The 27,320-nt window shown below is 57.7% G+C and overlaps 1 protein-coding gene and 2 pseudogenes across 14 annotated transcripts; all 3 read left to right on the top strand.

The window, feature by feature from the left end:
* Nucleotides 1-27,232, top strand: LOC118655161 (patr class I histocompatibility antigen, B-2 alpha chain-like). Of its 14 annotated transcripts, none has more exons than XM_036306665.1 (8): nt 1-140; nt 257-541; nt 774-1,049; nt 1,593-1,868; nt 25,951-26,060; nt 26,487-26,514; nt 26,649-26,696; nt 26,845-27,232. In XM_036306665.1, the coding sequence occupies exons 1-8, from the start codon at nt 68-70 to the stop codon at nt 26,847-26,849; spliced, it is 1,101 nt and encodes a 366-aa protein (XP_036162558.1). In that variant the 5' UTR covers nt 1-67; the 3' UTR covers nt 26,850-27,232. The 14 variants fall into 14 exon arrangements, with proteins under 14 accessions (XP_036162558.1, XP_036162560.1, XP_036162559.1 ...); XM_036306667.1 differs by lacking the exon at nt 25,951-26,060 and adding an exon at nt 1,992-2,098; XM_036306666.1 differs by lacking the exons at nt 25,951-26,060; nt 26,487-26,514; nt 26,649-26,696; nt 26,845-27,232 and adding exons at nt 1,992-2,093; nt 2,524-2,556; nt 2,685-2,732; nt 2,881-3,084.
* On the top strand, nt 6,254-6,924 carry LOC118655198 (annotated as a pseudogene).
* LOC118655188 lies at nt 9,680-11,110 on the top strand (annotated as a pseudogene).
* Nucleotides 27,233-27,320: the final 88 nt, after the last annotated feature.

The raw sequence follows: 27,320 nt of genomic DNA, 5'->3' as shown, positions 1-27,320 counted from the left end.
CCCGCGGCTCCCGGTTATAACTCCACCTTGGAAGCGCCGGGACTCAGATGGTCCCCCGACGCCAAGGATGCGGTTCGTGAGGCCCCCCACCGTCCTCCTGCTGCTCTCGGGGGCGCTGGTCCTGACCCCCAGCTGGGCCGGTGAGTGCGGGGTCGGAGGGGGCGGCGGTGCGGGGAGCAGCGAGGGGACCCGGCGGGGGCGCGGGGCCGGGAAGGCGCGTGTCCAGCCCCGGCCCTGCCCTCCGTCCGCCCCCCAGGCCCCCACTCCCTGAGGTATTTCCTCACCGCCGTGTCCCGGCCCGGCCGCGGGGAGCCCCGCTTCCTCTCCGTCGGCTACGTGGACGACACGCAGTTCGTGCGGTTCGACAGCGACGCGGCGACTCCGAAAGCGGAGCCGCGGGCGCCGTGGATGCAGCAGCCGTGGGTGGAGCGGGAGAGGCCGGGGTATTGGGACCGAGAGACGCAGATCAGCAAGAAGAACGCACAGAATTTCCGACGGAACCTGCAGACCCTGCGCGGCTACTACAACCAGAGCGAGGACGGTGAGCCGCGCGCCGGGCCCGTCACGACCCCCCTCCCCACGGACGGGCCGGGGTCGTCCCGAGGGTCCGGGTTCGAGCGTCACCCCGAGGCGGCGGGACCCGCTCGGCCCCCACCCGGGAGGAGCCCACGGGGACTTTGACCCGATTTCATCCTCAGATTTAGATTCAGTCCCCGCGGGGCGAGTGGGGCGGGGCTGACCGCGGGGCGGGGCTCACCTCGGGGCGGGGTCAGGGTCTCACATCCTCCAGAGGATGTGTGGCTGCGATGTGGGACCTGACGGGCGTCTCCTCCGCGGGTACGTGCAATACGCCTATGACGGTGCCGATTACATCGCCCTGAATGAGGACCTGACCTCCTGGACCGCGGCCAACATGGTGGCTCAGGTCACCCAACGCAAGTGGGAGGCGGCGGGTGTGGTAGAGCGACTGAGGATCTACGTGGAGGGCCTGTGTGTGAAGTCACTGCTCATGTGCCTGGAAAAAGAGAAGGAGACCCTGCAGCGCGCAGGTACCAGGGGCCCTGGGGCCGCCCCCTCTCCCCGGGGCTGGGGCTCCTACAAGGAGACAGGACAGGGGGTCAGTGTCAGACACCCCTCCTTGGGTCAGGGAGGGAGCCCCACTGGATGTCCAGGTCAGGTACCCGAGGGACCCCGCCTCCTCTCAGGGAGAGCTTGGGGTGCAGGCTCTCCTGGGTTATGGAGATCCCCCTAAAGTAACCCATCAACGGTTCCCATGGGCCCTGCAGGGGCTCTGGGACCCATGGGGACCTTCTCTCTCAGGCCTTGTGCTCTGCCCCACACCCACTGTGTCTGAGGCCTCACCCCAGCTTTTCTGAGTCACGTGGCCTCCTGCCCTGGGTTGTGTCTCTCTGCTTCTAGAACTTTCTGAGGACTAGGAGATCCTCTCCTGTGCCTCTGTCCAGGCTGGTTTGTGGGCTGTGTGCTCCCTCCCCCACCCCAGGTGGCTGTCCACTCTCAGGATGGTCACATGGGCGCTGCTGGAGTGTCCCATGGCGGATGCACAGTTCCTGCATTTTCTCCTCTCCCCTCAGACTCTCCAAAGGCACACGTGACCCACCACCCCGTCTCTGCCCATGAGGTCACCCTGAGGTGCTGGGCGCTTGGCTTCTACCCTGCGGACATCAGCCTGACCTGGCAGCGTGACGGGGAGGACCAGACCCAGGACATGGAGCTGGTGGAGACCAGGCCTGCGGGGGACGGCACCTTCCAGAAGTGGGCATCCGTGGGGGTGCCCCCTGGAGAGGAGCAGCGGTACACGTGCCATGTGCAGCACCAGGGGCTGCCCAAGCCCCTGACCCTGAGATGGGGTGAGGAAGGGCCGTGGGCACAGAGCCTCTTCTCAGGGCAGCAGGGGCCCTGGGGGACCTCAGTGGGGTCGGGGTTGAGACCTGGGGTCCGGGCCCTCACGCTTCCTTCCCTTCTCCTTCCAGACCCGCCTTCTCACACCTTCATCATCATCATGGGCATAGCTGGGGGCCTGGTTCTGCTGGGAGCTGTGGCTGGAGCTGTGATGTGGGGGAGGAGGCGCTCAGGTGGGCAGGGGTGGGGTCTGAGTGTCTGTCCCACTGGGGGTTCATGCCCAGGTAGACGTGTGTCCCGCCTCCTTCATGGGAAGCACCCTCCTCACGCGTGTGATGGCCAGTGTGGGGCTCTGTGCTCACACTTACTCTGTAGTGAGGCCCGTGGGAAAATGAGGGACCCACTTATCACCTGATGATGCTGGTGGTGGGGATCCCGTTCCCAGCAGCCCCAGGTCAGAGGGCAGGTCCCCGCTGAGCACAGACCTCCAGGAGGGCAGTGGGTCCTGTCCCCACACATGCACTTCCCTCAGGTTTCCTGGTCCTGCCCTGGGTCTATACACAGGGTTCTAAAAACTTCTCTGGGGCCCAGGCCTAGGGCTTCCTTTAGGTACCATGGCCCTGCCTCCTCCCTGGTCTCTCACGGGATGTTTTCTACCCGCAGGTGGAAAAGGAGGGAGCTACGCCCAGGCTGCCAGTGAGTATGGAGGGGTGACCCCTGAGTTCTTGGGACAGTGCAGATGGGAGCCATGGGAGACCCCCCTATAGCTCCTCCTTAGTCTCCTGCCCTGGGGCTCTGACCCCATCCTTGTGTGTCCCCCTCAGTCAGTGACAGTGCCCAGGGCTCTGATGTGTCTCTCTCGGCTTCTAAAGGTGAGACCCTGCCGTGGGGAGGGGTGGGCAGAGGGGAGGACTGGGTGGTGGGGAGTCTGTGGGACACTGTGAGCATGAAGTGGACTCTGAGAATGTCACCAGTTACAGCCACTGACCTGAATCTGTTCGTGATGCTTGTCCTCCACAGCGTGAGGCAGCTGCCTTGTGGGGACTGAGTGATGGAAGATGTGTTCACGCTCCCACTTCCTGACTCAGGAACCTCTGATTGGGGGCTGGCCCCGCCCTGCTCCCCACACTTTCCTGGTTCGGGACCTCCCTGTCTCTACCTTTACTTTCTGGTGGTCTGTGCTTACACTTCCTGCTCCCGTATTAAATGTGATTCTGGATGTGACTCTGTTCATTTCTTTCCAAGAAGGGTTGGTGAATTAAAGGGGAAAATCCTAACTTCTGAGCGGAAATAAATTTAAGCTTCAAGAACTACCCAGGTCCCATGTGTTTGCAGTGGGGAGCCCTTTCCAGGGGGGGACCAGAGGGGCTGTGAGGAGGAGCGTGGTTGGGGCCTGTGCCTGGTCAGTGCTCAGTGCATCGTGGGCTTTGACGTGGCCACTCCTCAGGCAGGTTACCTCTCTGCTCCTCTGACCTTGTCCCTCAGTAGAACCTTGTCCCACCAGGACCAGTGGTCACAGGGACTCACATCCCCCAGGCCTTGTCAAGTGCCCTAATGCAGCGCATCTCCAGAACCCTGGACAGCGAGGCCTTCCTGGGGCAGGTCAGCCTGGGCTCAGGCCTGGGTCCCACCCTCCCCCCTCATCTCCTGGGTGTTTGTTGTTTGTTTGCTTTGGTAGATATTATGCCTGTTACTGCTTTTGTGTAGGGTTTTTTTTTCTCAATTAGCCAATTTAAATTTACCTGAATAACATTTATTTTTATTTTGTGTAGGAGTTTTGTTCTCTTTCTCTGGGTGTCCCCATCTTATAGCAACAGGAGGCATTTTGCCTGTCATTGTCCCACAGGCCCAGGGCCCCTGCACACAGGAGACCTGCATGTGGAGATGGGTGTTCAGGCTCCTCCTGCTCCTGCCTCCTTCTGGGCCTGATCGTTCTTCGGTCTTTCCCGGAACTCTCCGAGGATTTGGCAGGAGCAGGATTCCTCCTCTGAGATCAGCTCCTGCTGGGACTGTGCTCTGCCCGCCGCCCTCTCTCCCGTCCTTCCCTCTAGTGCTGACCCCAGTGGGTCCCAGGATGTGGGGAGGGGAGGCTGCTGGAGGTTTAGGGGAGCAGTGCTGTGGGAGGTGCAGTGACGTCCCTGGAGGCACCTTGAGCTGCAGCCACCCCAGGACAACTGTGCTGGGGCCACAGCCATGAGGACGCTGTGTGTGGAACAGGGACGGGTTCTCTGATGGTGACCCCTCAGCCAGGACTTTGTGACGGTGTGACCACTGTTCCCTCTGGAACACACAGGGACCTTGGAGGTACTTCAGGCCGGGTCCTGGCCCCACAGTAATTCCAACATCGACATACACCGAGGCTCAGATGCTTTGGCTCCTTCCTGTACATAAACGTTATGCTTACGCTGTACTGGCGTCACCTCAGTATCCAATAGTTTCATGTCTGAACAGTACCGCGTACACCTTAGTTACCGTGTGCTTCATTGTGAAAAAGGCTCACTGTCGCCTGCATCACAATGTACCTGCTGGTGGAAAACCTCACCTTCCAGTGAAAAGCCCAGAAGGCCTGTGAGGCACAGGAAGTGAGGCGGCTCCACCTCAGGGAGCTTAGAGCAGGCCACGCTGCCGGCCTCCCAGAGCGTATGTTCTATCGCAGAGACAAGCTGCACCCTCTCCCCAGAGCCAGTGAGGCCTCTGTGCTAGAATGGTGAGCGCTGTGGGGGAGGGGTCCACTGTGCTTGTGGGGGAGGGAAGATGGCTTTTTTTGTTTGTTGGTTCTCACCCAGGATATTTTTCCATTGACTTTTATTTTTCCATCGGTCAGGGCACATGCCTGGGTTGCAGGCTTGATCCCCAATGTGGGGCCTGCAGGAGGCAGCCGATCAATAATCCACTCACATCATTGATGTTTCTATCTCCCTCTCCCTTCCTCTCTCTCAAATCAATAAAAATACATTTTTTAAAAATAAAAGGGTCATGCCCTAACTGGTTTCGCTCAGTGGATAGACCATTTACCTGCGGACTGAAGGGTCCCCGGTTCGATTCTGGTCAAGGGCATGTACCTGGGTTTCGGGCACATCCCCAGGAGGGGGTTTGCAGGAGGCAGCTGATCCATGTTTCTCTCTCATTGATGTTTCTAGTTCCCTATCCCTCTCCCTTCCTCCCTGTAAAAAATCAATAAAATATATTTTTAAAAAATAATAAATAAAAATAAATCAAAGAGTCAGGCTGGCTGTTGTGCTGAGAACAGTACCATGAGGAAGGGCCCCTGGGGCTGCAGAGAATGGAGCCAGCACTTCCCCGTGTCCCAGGGAGAGAGGCTGGTTGGGCGGGGATGTGAGGGGGGAGCAGTGGGAAGTGGCTGGACACTGAGCACATGTGAACAGATGGATTCACAGCATTTCCGAGGGAATCTGGGGAGGGAGCAGGAGGGAAGGAGGACACCCCAAAGCTGTGCCATGCAGGTAGGAGGACGGGCTTGTTGTCAGCAGAGACGGGGAGGGGGGGCAGGGCCTGTGGGGAGGGGGGGAGGGGGTGGGGGGCTGCCAAGCCTTCCCCTGGAGAGAAGGGAAGGGAAGGGGAGGTGTGGGGGCCGCTGGACCCTGAGTGCGGGGACCTGGAGGAGGAAGGTCAGGCTGGAGGAACAGGTGGGAGGGGGACAGCAGACAGGACAGTCACAGCCTGGAGCGTGGACGAGGCCCCAGGGAGCAGGGGCTGCAGGAGGGACAGGAAGGAGGAGTGAGGGTGGAGCTGGGGCTAGGCAGTCTCCTCAGACCACACACCCCGCGCCCACAGCCTGGTTCTGGCTCAGAGACCAGTGAGTGGGGCCTGTGCGGGGGAGGGGCCTGGACGTGGCGCTGAGACGCAGGGGCTGCCAAGTTAGTGACCGGGTTGGTGCTGATGGTGCTGGTCTTTAGGTCACACATTCAGTAGCGAGACCCTGACCAGGTGCCTGCCCGGCTACATCAGCCTCCCCCGGAGCTTGGGTACAGGGGGTGCCTGGAGGCTGAGCCCACCGACCCCAGCACATGGGGGCGCGCACTTGCCTCCCCGCCCGCCGCCTACTGCCAGTCCTAGTCCCCAAGTTTGGGACACGGGACCAGCGTCGTGGGCTCAGAGAGGCGGGAGTGGGAGCGGCTCCCGAGCGCCATCCATCTGAGAAGGTCCAGGCCCTTTGCAGAGCTTCTGCCACAGGCCGCGTGGGCGTCCTGCAGCGCCTTTGTCAGCAGTGGCTGCGATCCGGGGAATCGGTGCTGGTGGTGATGGCGCCCGTGGCAAGACCTGCTGCCTCATCGCTCTTACTAGGACCCATCCCCAGGGAGGCAGGGACCTCCGGTCCGGGGGGACGAGGGGGCAGGCACGGAAGGGGGCGGACAGCAGGCCGAGTGGGCTTTGGGGGGCACAGCTGGGCAGGAGGAGGATGGTGGCTGGAGGCCCCTCTCCTGCCCCGACACGGATGTTCTCCGGATGTGTTTCTCCATTAACAGCCCTGAGGGTTTAGAGAACACCCCAGAGAAAGGGCCTCCGCAGGGCAAGTGTTTCTGTCCCCATCGGCCCATCGTCCTGGCTGGGAGCGAGGAGGATCTTGGGAAGGATGAGCCCACAGGGGGAGCCGCCAATTGCAGCAGGAGCAGTGAAAGCAGAAGAAGGGGAGAGATGGCCACAGGACTGGAGCTTTTGGGGACACGGAGAGCTCAGCGAAGACCGAAGATGGAGGGAGGGGGGTTTGGAAATGGCCATGGGAGCTGCTCTGCAAGCCAGACGTGGGAAGAAGAAATCGGGGTGCCTGTGTGGTGAGCCTGCTGCGAGGAGTTCGGAATCGCCGTTTATTAATCTTCCTGTATAACCCCGGGCCTTGTTCATTTATCTGTAATTTACCTGAGATGACAAATCGGAAGTCACCTTGCTACCAGTGCTTAGGAGCCAACCATGGTCATGAAGGAGCCAGCCCACTGGCCCACCGGGTCTCCTGCCACCGCTCTCCCAGCCTCCTCTGCGCTCCCACCTGACAGGCCAGGCGTGGATTCAAGGAATTCCTTCCCTTCCTGCTTCTTTCTAGAAGGCGAAATGTAGGTTTTTGATTGAGGCCTTAACACTTCATCACTCACCTGCTTGCCTGGCATTCTGTCAGCTCCCGGGGCTCTGGGAGCGCCCTTCAGCTGGGACTCTTGAGCAGGTTCCATCAGTTCCCAAAGTGCTCCGCCGGGCGGCCAGGTCCTCAGCTGTGGCCATCACGTTCTGTGATTCCGGGTAGTACTGTATAGTCCACTTGTTTACTGCGCGCCACCTCATGTGTTTTCCCCAAACCTAATAATCTACCCAAATAGACGTAGTATTTTTGTATAATTGTTTTCCTACTAGGGTATTTGTCATCCCAGATAAAGTGTATGTTTATAAAAGAAAAAGAAAAGAACGAACGTGTATTTGAAACTAAAGTCAGTGGAAATTTTTAAACAAAAGGTGACACTTGGCCCTGCGGGTTGCTCAGTGGGAAGAGCATCTGCCTGCTGACCCACGGGGGCCCTGTTGAATCCTGCCACGGGCACGAACCTCGTTGCAGGCTCTTTCCGGATTTCACTTTTGTGTTAATTCAGTCCCGGGGGCGGCGCGGGCGGGTGGCTGACACTCGGGGGGGTCAGGGTCTCACACCCTCCAGTGGATGTATGGCTGTGACATGGGACCAGACGGGCATCTCCTCGTGGGGTACAGTCAACACGCCTACGATGGCGCCGACTACATCGCCCTGAACGAGGACTTCCCTCCTGGACCCGCGGCCTACATTGTCGGCTCATATCACCCAGGCAAGTGGGAGCGGCCGGTACATGAGCAGCACAGGAGCTACTTCGAGGGGGAGGCATGGCGGGCGCATTTCCCTGGAAAAAGGGAAGGCGACCTGTCAGCGCGCAGTTACCGGGGCCCGGGGGCCGCCCCCTCTACCCGGTGCGGGTCCTACAAAGCGACAGGACGGGGCTCGTGTCAGACCTCTCCTTGGGTCAGGAGGGAGACCCCTGGTGTCAGGTTCAGGTTACGCGGGACCCCCCTCCTCTCGGGGACCCTTGGGGTGCGGCTCTCTGGGGTGCAGGGCGACCCCCCTGGAAATGCCCATCAGCTGTTTCCATGGGCCCTGCATTGGTCTGGGCCCACGGGACCTTCTCTCTCAGGCCTTGTGCGCTCCTCCACCCACTGGTCTGAGGGCCTGACCAGCTTTTATGAGTCACGTTGGCTCCACCGGGTCAGAACCGAATCAGTTTTCTCTCCCTCAGAGACATGCCTCCTGCCCTGGGCTGTGTCTCTCTGATTCTTAGAACTTTCTAAAGATAGGGGTTCTTCCAGGTGCTTGTCCATGCTGGTGTGTTGCGTGAGCTCCCCTCCCCCACCCGGTGGTGTCCCTCTCCGGATGGTCCATGAGCGTGCTGGAGTGTCCATGGCATATGCAAGCTTTCTGCCTTTTTCTCCTTCCCTCAGACCCTCCAAAGGCACATGTGACCCCCACCCCATTTGAGCGTGAGGTCACCCTGGTGCTGGGCGCTGGGCTCTTACCCTGCGGACATCAGCCTGACCTGGCAGCGTGACGGGGAGGACCACCCACGGAATTGACGTGGTGGAGACAGTCCTGCGGTGGACGGCCCTTCCAGAAGTGGGCGGTCCGTGATGGTGTCCCCTGGAGCGGAGCACGAAACCGTGGCACTGTGATGACGAGGGGGTGCTTCCGCCCCTTACCCTAGTGGGTTAATGAGGGTCCGTGGGACAGACTTGGGGGACCCAGTGGGTCGGGGCTGATCCCTGGGGTCAGGGCCTACCCTCTCTTCCCTCTTCCCCCTGAGCCGCCTTCTCGACCACCTTCCCTCTCATCATATGGGATCACTGGGGCCTGGTCCTGTTGAGCTGGGTCTGGAGCTGTGATGTGGGGAGGAGGCGTTCAGTTTTAATCTGTGGGGTCTGGTTTTCCTGTCCCCCGGGTTCGGCCATGTAGAGGTTGTGTATTTGCCTTTCATGGGGAGCACCATCCCCACGCATGTGCTGGCCGCTGGGGCTCTGTGCTCACACTTACTGGTATGAGGCCCGTGGGAAAATGATGGACCCACTATCACCTGATGCTGCTGGTGGTGGGACCCCGTGCCCAGCAGCCCCATGTCGAGGGCAGGTCCCTGTGAGCCCAGACTCCAGGGAGGGCAGTGGGTCCAGTCCCCTCACAGCACTTCCCTCAGGTTTCTGCTCCTGCCGGGTTCTGAACAGGGTTCTGTCCATTTCTCTGGACCCAGGACTAGGCCTTCTTTGGGGACCTCATTGTCCTGCCTCTTCCCGGTCTCTCCAGGGTTTTTCTCCGCAGTTGGAAAATGAGGGAGCTACGCTCAGGCTGCCAGTGAGTATGGAGGGGTGACCCCTGAGACCCTGGAACAGTACAGACGGGAGCCATAGGTGAGACACCCCTCCCCCCATAGTTCCTCCTTAGTCTCCTGCCCTGGGGCTCTGACCCCATCCTTGTGTCCCCCCCAGGCAGTGACAGCCCCATGGTCTGATGTGTCTTCTCTTGGCTTCTACGGTGGGACCCTGCCATGGGGAGGGGTGGGCAGCGGGGAGGATGGGTTGTGGGGCGTCTGTGGACACTGTGAGCAGAGTGGCTCTGAGACTGTCACCAGTTACAGCCACTGCCCTGACTGAATGTGTTCATGATGCTGTCCGACAGCGGAGGCAGCTGCCTTGTGGGTATTGGGTGATGGAAGAGTTACCGCTCCCACTTCCTGACTCAAGAACTCTGATTGGGGGGTGCCCCGTCCTACCACCCGACACTTCCTGTCGCAGGGCCGTTCTTACCCTCACTATCGCTGTCTTTATTTCCTCATGCGCTGAGCTGCAACTTCCTGCTCTGTATTGAGATGAGGTTTTGGATGTGACCTGGTTTGTTCATTTCTTGCCAAGAATGGAGCTTCACACAGGGGACCAGCCTTGTGGGCTTAGCGAGGCCGAAGTCGGACCGGCTCCCGAGCATCTTTCACCTGAGAAGGTCAAGGTACTTTGCAGAGCTTCTGCCACAGGCCTCGCGTGCGTCCTGCAGGACCTTGGTCAGCAATGGCTGTCATCCAAGGAAATAGGTGATGGTTGGTGATGGTGCCGGTAGCAAGACTTGCTGGCTCATTACTGGTTCTTACAAGGACCGGTTCCCAGGGGTGCAGGGACCTCTGGTGGGTGGGAACGAGGTGGCAGACAGGAAAGGCGATGGAGAGCAAGCCGAGTGGGCTTTGGGGGTCACAGCTGGGCAGGAGGAGGATGGTCGCTGGAGTTTCCTCTCCTGCCCTGACACGGATGTTCTCCAGATGTGTCTCTCCACTGACAGCCCTGAGGGTTTAGAGAACATCCCAGAAAAATGGCCTCCGCAGGGCAAGCGTTTCTGTCCCCATGAGCCCATCGTCCTGGCTGGGAGCAAGAAGGATCTTGGAAAGGATGAGCCCACAGGGGGAGCCACCAATTGCAGCAGGAGCAGTGAAAGCGAAAGAAGGGGAGAGATGGCCACAGGACTGGAGCTTTTGGGGACACGGAGTGCTCAGAGAAGACCGAAGATGGAGGGAGGGAGGTTTGGAAATGGCCACGGGAGCTGCTCTGCAAGCCAGACGCGGGAAGAAGAAATCGGGGTGCCTGTGTGGTGAGCCTGCTGCGTGCAGTTTGGAAGCGCCGTGTATTAATCTTCCTGTATGGCTCCGGGCCTTGTTCATTTATCTATAATTTACCTGAGATGACAAATCGGAAGTCACCTTGCTACCAGTGCTTAGCAGCCAACCATGATTATGAAGGATCCAGCCCACGTGGCCCGCCGGGTCTCCTGCCACCGCTCTCCCAGCCTCCTCTGCGCTCCCACCTGACAGGCCAGGCGTGGATTCAAGGAATTCCTTCCCTTCCTGCTTCTTTCTAGAAGGAGAAATGGTAGCTTTTGTGAGTGAGGCTGTAACTACTTCATCACCCATGTGCTTGCCTGGAATCTGTCAGCTGCAAGGGACTCTGGGAGCTGCCCCTTCAGGGCGGAACTCCTGAGCAGGTTTCCTGGTCGGGTCCATGGAGTGGGCATCCAGTTTCCCAAAGTGCTCAGCAGAGAGGCCAGGGCCTGCAGCTGTGGCTGGTACAGTTCTGTGCTTCATGGTAGTTACTCTATAATCACTGTGTAAAGAGCGCCACCTAATGTGTGTCACCAAAACATCATATATCTACCCAACTAGACATAGTATCCTATATAATAAAAGGCTAATTTGCAAATTGACTGAACAGTGGAATGACTGGTTGCTATGATGCACACTGACCACCAAGGGGCAGACTCTCAATGCAGGAGCTACCCCCTGGTGATCAGTGTGCCCCCACATGGGGAGCACCGCTCAGCCAGAATCCCTGAGCTGGGCTTGAGGCTGGCGAGCGCAGTGGCAGTGGTAGGAGAGGCTCCGTCCGACTGCCAGCTTAGGCCCACTCTCAGTCAGACATCCCCCAAGGGCTCCCGGACTGCGCAGGCCTGGCTGAGGTATCACCCCTGAATGCACGAATTTCATGCACCGGGCTTCTAGATTGTGTATAATTGGATTTCCTAATACTGATATTTGTCATCCCCACAGAAACTGTATTGGTTTTTTTAAAAAAGAAAATGTATTTGAAAATAAAGTCAGATGGAAATTTAAAAAAAAAAAAAAGGTGACACCTTGGCCCTGGCCAGGTTGGCTCAGTGGACAGAGCATCGGCCTGATGACCAAAGGGACCCTGGTTTGAATCTTGGCAAGGGGACAAACCTCGGTTGCAGGCTCCTCCCCAGCCCTGGCCCTGGTCAGGGCTCCTGCAGGAGGCAACCAATCGATGTGTTTCTCTCACATGATGTTTCTCTCTGTCTTTCCCTCTCTCTTCCACTCTCTCTAAAAATCAATGGAAAAATATCCTCAGGTGAGGATTAACAACAACAACAACAACATAATAATAATAATAATAATTTACAGCAAAAAGAGGGTGGAGAAGAAAGTGTTCCTACATCGCAGTTTTGGGTGGTTGTTAGGTTAGATGGCTCAAGAGGCGGCGCAAGAAATAGAGTCCAGTGAATCAGAAAAGAAAGGAAAGGAAAAGGTTTATTCTGCGTCCCCGGGGAGCCACGTACCCCAAGGACAGGGCACGTGGATTCACGCCAACAGGGAGGGGGGCGCTTTTTTATACTGCGGTTGGGTGAGGGGCGGGGACATGAGCTGAGGAATTCTCTGCTGCAGGAAATGGGCGGAATATTCAGGACGAAGTTCTTATCTGTGTGGGGGTATGTGAATTCAGGGAGAAGAAGCTGGTATCTGTGTCTGGCACCTTGATCTGTGAGAAATTCCAGGGGAAGTCCATTATCTTGTCATGTCTGCATGTATCCGATCCTGGGCTCTCTCCGACCTAACAGTGGTGCTGCCCTCTGGGGGATGGAGAGGGGGTGCCGGGAGGGGTGGGCCCCTCAGAGGGAGCCAGGGCTCCTGGGGCTCCTCGTCTCCAAAGGAAGGACATTTGCAGGACAATGTGGAGCCTGTCCCGTCACTCTGACACTTTCTAAACTATAATTTAGCCCTTTATTCACTCTGCTCTTACCCCAGTGGTAGTTTTTAAATGTTACTCAGTAAAGAAAAGTCACCACAATAACATGGAAGAGCACTGAGTGTGACCCGGGCATTTGAGATTCTAGTAAAACGCGTGACTATAAACTTCAGAGGGGGGAGGGCATGTCATTATGGTACATGCGCGTTGGCTGAGCTTGGGAAGGCTTTCCGTACATAAGTATAAAAACTGTAAATTATCATAGGATCTAAGACTCTAAAATAAAAGGTAATTGATTATTCCAGCTGCATACAGTGTGAAGCAATATGGGGGTAAACGTGAATTTTTTTATTTGAGTGTTTTTAAAAGCCAATGAATTCCATTTGCTTACTTAAAAGGAAGACTTTGTCAACCTGTGAGAAGTCTAGAAAGAAGGGTTTACAATGGAATTGTGACTGTCTGCCTTACCTGCTCAGGACAAGGGTTAAGTAGACATTAGACCCCAAATAGAAGATGCTTTGGAGAGCTTGAGCCACTTAAAACAAAGACACAGGAAAAGGCAGCGCCTACATGTGAAAGCCCCAGGAATGGCCAGGCCTTGGTTCCCATGACCGTGAAATGGAGTGGAACAGGCCTTGGGAATAACCTCCAGATGACATGTTTACTGACTCCATGGGGGTGGTTAAACTGTATTTTCAAAGGTTTTCAATGTTCCTCTTTCCCTGAAAGAGCTACCCGTTTCCTGTTTTGTGGTATTTCCTGTTATGCCCAGAATTCAAGATCCCCAAGAAACCATGCCAGGGAGTCAGTCCGATGCAAAAGCAGAAGGTCCTTTATTGAGTTAGCTAACCCGACCCGGGCCTCCAGTCGACGCAGCGACCGGAAACCGAGTGCCACCCGTGAGAATAGTGAGGGGAGGGGAGCCGGCTGTGGGCCCTGCCGATTGGCCAGGCGCAAGTCGGGTCTTGTTAAATCCTGGGCGTGGCAGCAGGGGCCTGGGCTCGGAAGAAGGCACTTTTCTGAGCGCATGGCCTCTGCCCCATCATTCCCCCCTTGTCTTGGAACTTCCGGCTCAATCATGAGACGGACTGCACTTTTATTTCACCGTCGCTAGGGGCCCGTAGTGAGCACACAGAACTATCAACTGAGCTATTTTATACACTTAACAAATGGTCCGTGGAAGGGAAAGAAACCATTTTAGCTTTAACAACTCTATTGAAATAGGATTTTCTTCTTAAAATTCCTCCATGGCTATTAAAAAGCCAAATAAAGATTAATTTATTTACTGTCCTGATGTTTGCATAAACACAACAAGAATGGTAACTGACTACCTTTGCTGAATTCATGGTTGAAACCTTAATGTGCCCCGTAGGGCCAGGAAGCCAAGCCATCCAGCTGCCATCAGGCCTGCCTGCAGTATCTGCTGAGTTAGGTGAATCCCTCACCTGTAGCAACTCCACCTGAGCCCATGCTCCAGGCTTTAAGGCCCATCTCAGTAGCCCTCCTACTCGTTGCGGCCCAGAGTGTGTGGGGGTTCTGCAGGGATGCAGAGGCATCTTTACTGCTCCCCTTCTACACTTACCAACCGCCAGTGATGGTAGGGCATGGGCCTGACGCTCCAGCGCCAGCCGTCTTCAGGGCTCCCAGGCAGGATACCAGGCTTTCTTCGTGGCATTCTTAGTGGCTTCAAGTCTTTAGAGCTCAGATAGGGCTCTTTAAAACATGATACTCCAGTCAAAGTTTTCCGTTAATAAAACCACTACTAGGCACCAGTCTTACTGAATCTATGCAAAGAAACGTACTTACTTAGCATTGCCAGATTTTGGAGGAATTACATAAGGAGAAAAACATACTGATTTACTCTAAGAGTTTCTGACTTTCCTTGCTAATTTCTTTTCATGGATTTAAAACAAACAGTAATTGTTGTCCATGCCTCAGACTTTCTAATCTAAACAGGCCTTTTTCCAGCTTTACTACCCCTGACATGGGCAGGTGACTCAGGCCTGCAAGACAGTATTACAGGCTGTCAACTGTTAGCTGTCTCTCAACAGAGACCAAAACCTGATGGGCACCCTTCCCTGCCCAGTTGGGCACTTGTCCTCTTGGCAGCTAGACACCCTTTACTTTTGGGGGTCACCCCACACCGCTCCCTTCCAGGACAGCCAACATACAGTCAAACCTGCAAAAGAATCAAAGGTCAATATAACATATCAATACAATAAAACATGATACTAGACATGTGATCCTATGAATTGTCCTTGTCATTTTGGAGCCGTGTCCATGAAGGCGCAGGCATTATCTAAATCTATTTAATGTTACCAGCATCACGCAGGTCGAGCACGCCGTAGCTTGAGCTTGAGCGGGTTGCGTGGATCTCGATCGACGCTCTATTTGGTGATGAAGTCTTTCCGGATGGACCCAGGTCGTGACGCCGTCTACCTTGAGAGCGGTGGGGGTCTTCAGCACCACACCCTTCCAACGTGGCTCTAGGGTCTCCCAGCAGTACCTTCTGATGTAGACCCAATCTCCTGGTCTGTGCTGATGAGGAGTTGGGGTTGGGCTGGTCCCATAGATGGCGCGGAGGCGCGACCAAATGTCCTCGTGCGCCCTCTGGAGCCCTCTCAAGGAAAGAGTCCTCCTCTCTTGGAGAACTTCAAAGTCCTGATGGAACCCTGTTTATCAGTTACAGGGCTCTGCTTTCTTGTCTTTCTACCAGTTCCCTTTTTGGCAGAGCAGTAACCAGGCCTCTTTCAAGGGAGTGTGCTAGAAGTGGGTATCAGCCCCTCCTTTGCTAGCAGCAACAGGTACCAAACCCTTTCAGTACATTAGACCAGCTTCATTCCCGCCCACCTTTACAGATTCTAAGGCCCATTGTTTTCCTTTAACCAGCGAGCTAAATGAGACTGGCCTGCATTATTTAATTCAGCACAGGCAGGGGGAAGGGCCCATGGAATCTCTGCCCTGAGGAACTGTGAGCCCCACCCTTAAATGTCCCAATCAGATTAGAAAAGCCACAAATACCTTTTAAATCTACCCCAGAATTCCAAAATCCCAACCTAGCACAGAATATACTTCCACATTTATATGAACAAATAATTATACCCAAGTAGACATACAAACATCAAATAAACATTTACACCCTTTTAGTGAACAAGTACCTTTACAGTCTTGGGATCTTGAGCAGACAGGAACAGATGTGGAGGCCTCCCTTTCTCACATCCTAGGACAGGACTTTTGACCTATGTCTCATCCAGATAGAAACGGTCCACATTTATACCACAAAATACCAACAAATCAGTTTCAGTTGTGTAGCCAGTTCGAGTTTTGACTTCTCTCTGGAAGTCTCAGAGATGGTGAATGCCATCTAGAAGCCATTAATCCATTCACACAATCCCCCAAAAGTTAAAGAGGAAGGAAAGAATCATTCAAGAGGATTTCGGCTAAACAACAAAATTGACAGATTAAACACATTGGAAAACCAAGGCCAGAAGTACCCTCTGACGTTTCAGGGGTACCAAGGAAAGAGAAGTTAGGCCACGTTCAGCCCTTCTCACAATTCACCATTAGTGACCAGTCCCAGCTCACTGGTCTACCATCCATTTAACATTTCTTTTTCCTCCTATCACACCAAGGCCATGCTTTCCAGGTAGCTAGAACTTTTAGCCTTAATTTTTAGGTGATTAGCACTAGTTAAACAATTTTAAACAACAAAGATACATATTTAAGTAAACACATTATCTAGAACCTAGGTTAAACTTAGGCATATCCTGGGTCTCCCAAACACTGAGTTGGCAAGGTAACTGGAGCCCTTTAAGATCAGTATGAAACCACAGTTTCTACCTGAAATCCTTTTAAAGACTTTGACATAACCTTTAATTGTCCTTAGTTTAAGGAAAGCAGGGTTTTCTAGATTTCATTTCTCAATACTTAACCAACAGATTTAATTCTGTCTTCTAGATTTTTCATGAGGCAAATTACTTTTTACTTTCAAGCGGCTCTGGAGAACCACATTCGAGCCTTGCAAGACAGGTTTTTTGGCCTCCCTGGTCTTTTCAGATGTAAATTGACGACATTCTTTAAGATTTTCCTGCAGGCAGGAGGCGACTATCTCCTCCCTCCATTAAGAAAAGCTTTCTTAATTAACAAAGGACCAGTTTTTGTGTTTTTTTTTTCCCCTCTTTGGAAAAACTGTTCTTTATTATGGGTTAGGCTTGGGATTTATCCTGCACATTTGAAAGGAGACGCTAGCCCAAAACCCTATCCAAAATCGGACGGTGCGCACATTAGTTTTAAGCCAGCTTTTCTCCTTACACGTGCATAGAAATCCCAGACGCATTTACTTGGGGAGGGGGTGACCTGTTTACACAGACCCTCACTCAGGCGGCCGCCCTACCGCCACACAAAGGAGGGGGGAGGGCAGTCCCCCTCCCTCCACACTCACACACTTTCACCAGACATTTATTCAGAGTTTAAACAATCCATTCAATTCCTAACAACTTCCCCATTCCTGAGGGAGCTGTAAAGCCTCCCCCAATCTCCTTGAAATTATTAATCCAGCAAGTCCACAAAATAAAACGGAAACACAAACAACTAAAGGGCCCAAAAAAGTACAGCCTTCCAACTCCATGGAAGCAAAAACCGAAAGCTAGACGATGGCTGCGCGCCAACCAGCAGGAGCGACCCGCCTTTTCTCAGATTGAGGGGTTCCTACAGACCTTCCGACTCCGCGGAAGCAAATTTTCCCCTCTTCAGATGGAGGATCGGAGCGTCCCCCGGCTCCTCCCACCTATTGATCCTGCGCATCCACACAGATCATTATTACAGGCATTTACAGATTTCAGAAGTGAGCTCACACCGGATAGATACAAAACAAAACACACGTCCTGGGGGTATAGCTCAGTGGTAGAGCATTTGACTGCAAAACAAAACACACGACACAAACAAAACATAGACCTACCGCGGTCAGTCAGGCCCTCCGGACTGGGGGTCCCTCATGGTGTTGGGGATCCCGGACGAGCCCCCAAAATGTTATGCCCAGAATTCAAGATCCCCAAGAAACCATGCCAGGGAGTCAGTCCGATGCAAAAGCAGAAGGTCCTTTATTGAGTTAGCTAACCCGACCCGGGCCTCCAGTCGACGCAGCGACCGGAAACCGAGTGCCACCCGTGAGAATAGTGAGGGGAAGGGAGCCGGCTGTGGGCCCTGCCGATTGGCCAGGCGCAAGTCGGGTCTTGTTAAATCCTGGGCGTGGCCAGCAGGGGCCTGGGCTCGGGAAGAAGGCACTTTTCTGAGCGCATGGCCTCTGCCCCATCATTTCCCCCAAAGCTTAGAGGACATTCGATCCCGCCCTCAGCAGGTCCTGGCGGGAGGGAGGGCAGCTCACTCACTCAGCCTGAGAGGCTCCCCCACGTGTCCCAGGGCTGAAGCCTCCCTGGAGGCGGCTGCACCTGGAGCCCTTTTCATTCCTGAGGGTGGGACCTGGCCTCCCAGCCACTAACCACCCACCCACAGCCCCAGGGACACACATGGGGGGCCGCAAAGCCATGTGAGTGACAGTAGGTCACGAGCCGCATTTTATTTATTTTATTTTATTTTATTTATTTATTTGTTTTCTTACAAAGGCCTTTAGTTCATCCTCATCAGTGTCACTGATGTCTTGTTCACCTTTCCCAGTGGCTCCTCCCCTTACAGTCTTGAATGTGAGGCTCCCTTACAGGCTGGAGCGGGGGAGGGGGGGGGGGAGTTGTGTTGGTGATTCTCCATTCGTGCTCCTTCCTGGCTGCCCAGGTGGGGGTGGGAACCCTGCAGCCCAGAGCCAGGCTGGGGGAGGGGCAGAAGGGGAGGAAGAGCAGCAGGCCACCTGAAGGGAGGGGGGATGGGCACAGGGGTGGCTCCTGGGGTAAGGCACAGCCCTGTCTTTGGCTCCCCTGGTGAGGAATTCCCTCCCCCCTCCCGCTCACCCCCCCCCCCAACCAACACACAGTCCCCTGGAGCCAGGGGCACCTCCGGGGTCCCTGAAACAAGGGTTCTGCCACCCACCCCAGAGCTGCAGGGTCTGGAGCAAGGACAGGGCCAGCCCGGCCTGAGGACAAGGCAGGGAGGGGCCGGGCAGGGATCTGCCCAGAGAAAAGGCTGGGGAGGGAGAGGACACCAGTCCCAGGAGCTGGTCCCCAGCTGAGGCCTGGGAGGGGGAGTAGCTGGAGACTCCTGCTTCCTTGGGGGCTGCCTGGAACCCCAGCCCAGCCCTCTGTGGCCCCTGGAGCCCACCAAGTGACCAGGACAGTGTGCTTTGGGGTGACGCTAAAGTAGAGTGTCAAGGCTAGGATGAGGGGCAGGGGAGGTGCGACTATGGCGCTTGTGCTATAGCCGGGGTGTCAACTCCCCCTCAAACCTTTGCCTCCCCCCCCACACACACACACACACTCACACTCAGGCCAGAGAGGGGAGGGCCAGGGTCACAGCCTGATGGAGCACCTCCACCTCCAACTCCACAAACCGTTGCTGGAGGGACCCCCTTCCCACAGGCCTGTGGGGGCAACAGGGGGCTACAGAGGTGGGTGAGGCCTCCAGGTCAGATTCCAAGGGTCCATTGGGATAGCCCCACCACCCCACCCCACCCCCACCACCTCTAGCAGCTCCTGCCTCTGGGAGCCATAGGCTGTCAGACTCAGAAGGGGATCAGAGGTGAAAAGAGAGGTGAGGAGAGAGACAAGGAAAAGGGGACAAAACATGTCACATGACACCCAGCAGCACAGGGGGGTGGGGAGCAAAAAAGGAAAAAAAAAACAACCCTCTGTTTCACATGTGAAACTCAACAAAATCACTGACACTGGAGGAGGCTACAGAGAGGAGGGTTAGAGAGAAAACCCAGCAAACAGCTGCTAATAGAGGCAGGGGGTCCTGCCCTGTCCCCAGGAGCTGGGCTCTGCCAACAGGCCAAGACCAGGGGGACCCTTCACATGCAGCCCAGGCAATGCCTGGGCCTGGGCCCCACCTTGGAAACGTGCACCCATACTCTCCATGCACCCACACATCCAGCTACTCCCGCACCCCTCACCCCATCCTACCTTCCCCGGCCCCCAGGGACCAAAGGGCACATCAGACATAGTCCCATTGGTTTGAAAATAGAAGGAATCTTATATTTAACTAGAGGCCTGGTGCACAAAATTCATGCACGGTGTGTGTGGGGGGGGAGGGGGGCCCCTCAGCCTGACCTGCACCCTCTCCAATCCAGGACCTTTCAGGGGATATCCAAATGCCGGTTTAGACCCGATCACACAGAAATTGGGCCGAAACCGACAGTCGGACATCCCTCTCGCAATCTGGGACCACTGGCTCCTAACCGCTCACCTGCCTGCCTGCTTGATCATCCCTAACCACTCTGCCTGCCTTTCTGATCAGCCCTAAACCACTCTCCCCTGCCTGCCTGATCACCCCTAACTGCTCTCCTCTGCCGGCCCGATTGCCTCTAACAGCCTCTGCCTCAGCTCCTGCCACAGTGGCTTTGTCCAGAAGGATGTCCGGAAGACGTCCAGTCTAATTAGCATATTACCTTTTATTAGTATAGATATTTTAAGAGCAAAAACAATGTTTTAAAAAGTATGAGCAGGGGATGGGCGCTGGGAGCCCTGCCGTGGGATGGAGTGGGGAGGGACAAAAGGGCAGCAGCAGCCAGCCTACTCCCCTGGTCCCACTGCCTCTCTTCTCTTCGCTTATTTTAAAACAAAACTTCCCCACATTCACACACACACACACACACACACACGCACCTGTGAGCCCCCAAACCTCTCCCCCTCCCCTCAGAGACTCTGGGTCTGTGCCCCTCACCCAGGACCTGCCCCACTCAGGTCTGAGGGGCCTGATGGGAAGAGAGGCTGAGTACAGGGTCGGGGGGGGGGGGGGGGAAGGGTGCTGGGCGCACCACCGCCTGCCCCCTTAGAGGGGTTGAGATCCATCGTGCAATGTCTCTGAGCCCAGGTTTCCTCACCTGTCACAGGAGGGTCCCCACAGCCTGGCCCACCCCAGCCCCAGGGGCAGGGACAGACCAAGGAGACAGGAAGGTGCTTTGGGAAACATGGAAGCACTGGGAGGGGGTGGCAAGAGGGTCCCGAGCACCCCGGGCGCCTGCCAGTCCCATGGGGCTGCTGGGAAGGGTGGCGCAGAGGACTGCCCTGCCTACCCCTCCCCTGCCCCACCTGGTTGAGGGGAATGGGAGACAATGGCTCCGGGTTAGGAGAAGGGGAGCCAGTACTCCCTGACTGTGCACGAGTGTGTGTGTGTGTGTGTGTGAGAGAGAGAGAAGAGAGAGAGAGAGAGAGAGAGAGAGAGAGAGAGAGAGAGAGAGAGAGAGAGAGAGAGAGAGAGAGAGAGAGACCAGAGCTCACACCACTGCCGCCCTTCCCAGCCCACTGGGACCGGGCTCAGGGGTGGGACAGACAACAGCTCGTGACCAAGATGGTGGGTGGGTGGGTGACAGGAGGGGGAGTGTGAGGCCGCATGGAGGGCTGGGTGGGGGTGGCTGGGGGGCCTGGGCTGCGGACCAGCCTCGCAGTCATGGCGGCCTGTTTCACAGTTGCACTCCACGCCCATCATGGCTGCCGCCCACTGCCCCCCCCCCCGACACTGAGGAAGGGGGTGCGGGTGTCGCCCTCAGGCGGCTTCTCCTTGGGGACCCAGCTCTTCCACACGACGCGGCGGGCAGGGGCGCACACGTCGACCGCCGTGGCATTCATGTCGCTCTCCCTGACGTTCGGAGCCCAGTCCCGGCAGGTGTCCTTGGCAGCAGGGGGGACGCGACTGTCCGTCCGGCTCCCTCTGGGGTCGCTGGTGGAGGAGCGGGTGCCGGCGCCGCCGCTGAGAGCCGGTGTGTCCGGAGCAGGAGGCCGGAGGCGCCGCAGCAGGACCCGGGGCCGGTGCCCGCGCGGACAGGGCAGGCCCTGAGCTGGGCCCTGGGGACGCACATGGGGGCCTGTCACCCGCTCTGGCTGCTCAGAGGGGGCGCCCTCCTCCTGGCACTGGGGGCGGCGGCGGGGACCGATCTGCTGGGTGAGCTCGGCTGGGAGAGACGCCACGTCTGGCCGCACCCGGAGGCGATTCGGGTTCAGGGGTCACCTGCTCAGGGAGGGCCTCCCCCTTCTGGGCCCCGGGGCCGCCATGCGTCCTGCTGTGCGCGGTGCACACGGCGCAGACCTGCCGGGCTGCTCTCTGCCCTCCTCGCCCTCCTCACTGTGACGGCGCCAGGCTGTCCTGGGACAGGCGCGGAGGGACCAGGGCGGGCCGCGGGGACACGCTGGGCCGCTCACCGCGCCCCCTGCCGCCGCCGCTGCCGCCCAGGCCTCCCCGGTGGCGGGCGGCCAGGTCCCAGGTGGGGAAGCGGCCACCTTCCGGCCGCCATGGCCGCCGCTGCCCCCACCCGCCTCCTCCTGCCTGCGGCCCCCAGCGAGGGGCGGTGGCCGCCCAGCTCCAGGTCTCAGCCCAGGGCTGGGGGCCGGACGGCGGGGCCTCCTGGGCAGGGGCCCTGGGAGTGGCCACTGGGAGTCTCCCTGGAAGGTGGGGGGCCAGCACCGCGTCCTGGGGCCCGGCCGGGGGTCGCCGGCACACCCCCGTCCCCCGCGGGCTGCGGGTGCGGCTGCGGGAGCCCCGCCCCGGGAGGGAGAGAAGCGCTGGGAGGTGCGGGCTCTGTGTGGGAAGCGCGCTCCTTCCCGGGTCCCTCCAGTCCAGCGCCAGGAGGAGTGCTCGGGACTGGGGGGACCTGGGCTGAGCCCTGGGAAGGTGGCCCCGCGTCACGTCCTATTAACTCCTGAGGGAAGGGAAGGCCCCCACCGACGGACCGGGAGCCTCCTTTGATGGGGACCCGCCTCAGAGTCAGGGGGGCCGCGTCCCAGACGCCAGGTGCGGGAGGAACCCCCAGGGGAGCGCCCCCCTCCCCCGCCCTGCGCCCGGCTGCCCACGCGTCCTCTTCACTCGGACACGGCCGGTGGGCCCCGCGTGTTCCCATCAGGTCATCGCTGGGGCCGCGGGGCCCGGGCACAGCGACTGCGCAGGCGCCCAGGACCTCGCAGGGCCTCCGGGGCCTTCACAGCGGTCCCGCGGCTCCCCCTCTCCCTTCCCCCTCCTTTCCGCAGCCGCTTCCAGCCAACCCTCTCTTTTCATTTTTAATATATTTCCATTGATTTCAGGAGGAAGGGAGAGGGACAGAAACATCAATGGTGGGAGAGAAACATTGATGGGCTGCCTCCTGCACGCCCCCCACCGGGGATGGAGCCTGCAACCCTGCAGGTACCTCACCAGGAATAGAACCCTGGCCTCCTGGGTCATAGGTCAATGCTCAGCCACTGAGCCACACCGGCCTGGCCCATGTTTATGTTACAGAATGGATGACACAGACACTGGGATTGCTGAGATTTGGTGAACTGGCTCACACTTTCTCAAACATGAACGTGAGCTTCTCCCTTCAGGAAATATCACCTGGCAGCTGACAACTGACAGTCCTGTTGTCCTGATACAATGTCAGCCCCCAAGAGAAAACCAGAATGTTGGAACAGGTGTGTCCCACCACGTGAGCCAGACCGCTCCCCAGTGCTGACAGCTTTTCTAGGGGGCTCTGTGGGAACAGCAACACCTGTTAGCTTTGATGACGTCATTAAATGCATCAGCACCGGAAGGTCTCTGGGACTTAGAGACACAAAGCATCACTTTACATCACCTGCATGAGGACCAGAGCCACCCAGCGAGACAGCCCTGGGGACGGTGACAGAACAGAACAGGAACTATTCAATATCCCCCAGCCAGCGGCCTCGGTGGTGGAACATTGACCTATAAACCAGGAGGTCACAGCTCACCTCGTTGTCAGGGTTCCATCCCCAGTTAGGGTGTGAAGGAGGCAGCCCATCAATGGTTCTCTTTCATCATTGATGTTTCTCTCTCTCTCTCTCTCTCTCTCTCTCTCTCTCTCTCTCTCTCTCTCTCTTTCCCTCTCCCTTCTTCTCTGAAATCAATATAAAATATACTTTTTAAAAACATGACTCCTGTTACCATCTCACAGGCAGTGAGCAGGCGACGTGGATTAATAACTGTCTCACCCTGTGTGATCCGTGAGGGTCACTATGATGACGTCACCACACACACAAGGTTCTCTGGGCGCCTGCCTGTGTGTGAGGCCGCACAGAGATGGTGACACCAAAACCTTGGAAAGTCCCTGAACAGCACAGCGCCCGGGCCAGGCCTCGGGGACAGGGTGACGGGCGCCCCGCGCGGGAGGAGGGGCAGGACCGAGTCCCAGGGCCCAGGCCTGCGCTCAGGGCTCCGCAGGGACAGAGTCTGGGTCGGGGATGCTCAGGGTGCGGGCTCCACATTGACCTGGGTTTCACTTCTCCTCTCCCAACCTGTGTTGGCGCCTCCGTCCTGGAGACTCCTGACGCGGCCCCACTTCTCACTTCCATTGGCTGAGCGGTTCCAGAGCAGCCAATCAGCGTCCCCGCGGCTCCCAGTTGTAAGCCCTCTGCAGAAGCGCGGGGACTCAGATGGTCCCCCCGACGCCGAGGATGCGGGTCCTGAGCCCCCCCACCCTCCTCCTGCTGCTCTCGGGGGCGCTGGTCCTGACCCCCAGCTGGGCCGGTGAGTGCGGGGTCGGAGGGGGCGGCGGGGCGGGGAGCAGCGAGGGGACCCGGCGGGGGCGCGGGGCCGGGAAGGCGCGTGTCCAGCCCCGGCCCTGCCCCCCGTCCGCCCCCCAGGCCCCCACTCCCTGAGGTATTTCCGCACCGCGGTGACCCGACCCGGCCGCGGGGAGCCCCGCTTCTTCGCCGTCGGCTACGTGGACGACACGCAGTTTGTGCGGTTCGACAGCGACGCCCCGAATCCGAGGATGGAGCCGCGGGCGCCGTGGATGCAGCAGCCGTGGGTGGAGGAGGTGTACCCGGGGTATTGGGAGGAGGAGACGGAGACCAGCAAGACGAACGTACAGAATTACCGACGGAACCTCAACATCCTGCGCGGCTACTACAACCAGAGCGAGGACGGTGAGCCGCGCGCCGGCCCCCTCACGACCCCCCTCCCCACGGACGGGCCGGGGTCGCCCCGAGGGTTCGGGTCCGAGCGTCACCCCAAGGGGCTGACACGTCCGGCTCCCACCCGGGAGGAGCCCGAGGGGACTTTGACCCGAAGTCACTTTCAGTTTTAGATTCAGTCCCCGCGGGGCGGGCAGGGCGGGAGGGGGCGGGGGAGGAGGAAGGCTGCGCTCCGGCCCGGATGCCCTCGAGGCGGGGTTGACCGCGGGGCGGGGCTGACCGCGGGGCGGGGCTGACCGCGGGGCGGGGTCAGGGTCTCACACCTTCCAGTGCATGCTTGGCTGCGACATGGGACCAGATGGGCGCCTCCTCCGCGGGTACAGTCAGTGGGCCTACGACGGCGCCGACTACATCGCCCTGAACGAGGACCTGCGCTCCTGGACCGCGGCCGACATGGCGGCTCAGATCACCAAGAGCAAGTGGGAGGCTACCCGTTTCCATGAGCGTAGGAGTAACTACCTGGAGGGGGAGTGCATGCAGTGGCTCCGCCTTTACCTGGAAAAAGGGAAGGAGACCCTGCAGCGCGCAGGTACCAAGGGCCCTGAGATCGCCCCCTCTCCCCAGAACTGGGGTTCCTACAAGGAGACAGGACAGGGGGTCAGTGTCAGACACCCCTCCTTGGGGTCAGGGAGGGAGCCCCCCTGGATCTCCAGGTCAGGTACCAGAGGGCCACCCTCCTATAAAGGACAGTTAGGAGTGCAGGTTCTCCTGGGGTGCAGGGAGACCCCCCCTGAAATAGCCCATCAGCTATTGGAACCCACGGGGACCTTCTCTCTCAGGCCTTGTGCGCTGCCCACACCCACTGTGTCTAAGGCCTCACCCCAGCTTTTCTGAGTCACGTGGCCTCCACCCAGGTCAGGACCACAAATCCCTTTTCTCCCCTCAGAGACCTGCCTCCTGCCCTGGGCTGTGTCTCTCTGATTCTAGAACTTTCTAAAGACTAGGAGGTCCTTCCAGGTGCCTCTGTCCAGGCTGATGTGTGGGCTGTGTGCTCCCTCCCCCACCCCAGGTGGCTGTCCATTCTCAGGATGGTCACGTGGGTGCTGCTGGAGTATCCATGGCGGATGCAAAGTTCCTGCATTTTCTCCCCTCCCCTCAGACCCTCCAAAGGCACACGTGACCCACCACCCCGTCTCTGAGCGTGAGGTCACCCTGAGGTGCTGGGCGCTGGGCTTCTACCCTGCGGACATCAGCCTGACCTGGCAGCGTGACGGGGAGGACCAGACCCAGGACATGGAGCTGGTGGAGACCAGGCCTTCGGGGGACGGCACCTTCCAGAAGTGGGCGGCCGTGGGGGTGCCCCCTGGAGAGGAGCAGAGATACACGTGCCATGTGCAGCACGAGGGGCTGCCCGAGCCCCTGACCCTGAGATGGGGTGAGGAGGGGCCGTGGGCACAGAGCCTCTTCTCAGGGCAGCAGGGGCCCTGGGGGACCTCAGTGGGGTCGGGGCTGAGGCCTGGGGTCAAGGCCCTCACCCTCCCTTCCCTTCTCCTCCCAGAGCCGCCTTCTCACACCTTCATCTTCATCATCATGGGCATCGCTGGGGGCCTGGTTCTTCTGGGAGCCGTGGCTGGAGCTGTGATGTGGGGGAGGAGGCGCTCAGGTGGGCAAGGGTGGGGTCTGAGTATCTGTCCCACTGGGGGATCAAGCCCAGGTAGACGTGTGTCCCGCCTCATTCATGGGAAGCACCCTCCCCACGTGTGTGCTGGCCAGTGTGGGTTCTGTGCTCACACTCTGTAGTGAGGCCCGTGGGATAATGGGGGACCCACTTATCACCTGATGATGCTGGTGGTGGGGACCCCCTTCCCAGCAGCCCCAAGTCAGAGGGCAGGTCTCTGCTGAGCACAGACCTCCAGAAGGGCAGTGGGTCCAGTCCCCACACATGCACTTCCCTCAGGTTTCCTGGTCCTGCCCTGGGTCTATAAACAGGGTTCTGGAAACTTCTCTGGGGCCCAGGACTAGGGCTTCCTTTAGGACCTCATGGCTCTGCCTCTTCCCTGGTCTCTCACAGGATCTTTTCTTCTCACAGGTGCTAAAGGAGGGAGCTACGCTCAGGCTGCCAGTGAGTATGGAGAGGTGACCCCTGAGTCCCTGGGACAGAGCATTCATGAGCCCATGGGGTCCTCACCCCCAAAGTTCCTCCTTAGTTTCCTGTCCTAGGGTTCTGATCCCGTCCTCGTGTGTCCCTCCTGCCAGGCAGTGACAGCAGCCAGGGCTCTGATGTGTCTCTCTCGGCTTCTAAAGGGGAGACCGTGACGTGGGGAGGGGTGGGCAGAGGGGAGGACTTGGTGGTGGGGAGTCTGTGGGACACCGTGAGCATGAAGTGGGCTTTGAGAATGTCACCAGTTACAGCCACTGACCTGAATGTGTTCATGATGCTTGTCCTCCACAGCGTGAGGCAGCTGCCTTGTGGGACTGAGTGATGGAAGATGTATTCACACTCCCACTTCCTGACTCAACAACCAGCCCTGCTCCCCATATCACCTTCCCTAGCCGCCCCCTCCCCCATCCCAATGTCTACATGACTCCACAGGAGACCAGGACACAGTCATACACTGGACCCTGTTCCCTTGTTCCTGAATGGACAACGAAAATGATGTCCTTTATTTTTGTGTGGCTTATCCCCGGGAGAAGTTGTTCTTACATACAGACAGGATTCAGGGAAGGTGGTACCTAGGACAGATAGAGGGACACCATCAGAACTCTTAACACTGAGGTAAAGGCAAAAGAACACATCAAAAATTGGGCAGAATAATAAAGAGAAAATTTATACATGAAAAGACCCTGAGTCATAGGAAATGTTCAATATGGCAAGTCATTCAATTCATTGGTTGTTGAGATTGCTTGAAATATTCTATATATTTTGCA

The sequence above is a fragment of the Myotis myotis genome, unplaced genomic scaffold, assembly GCF_014108235.1.
Source record: "Myotis myotis isolate mMyoMyo1 unplaced genomic scaffold, mMyoMyo1.p scaffold_m19_p_42, whole genome shotgun sequence".
NCBI lineage: Eukaryota > Metazoa > Chordata > Mammalia > Chiroptera > Vespertilionidae > Myotis > Myotis myotis.
This window is presented reverse-complemented; position numbering and strand designations above follow the sequence as displayed.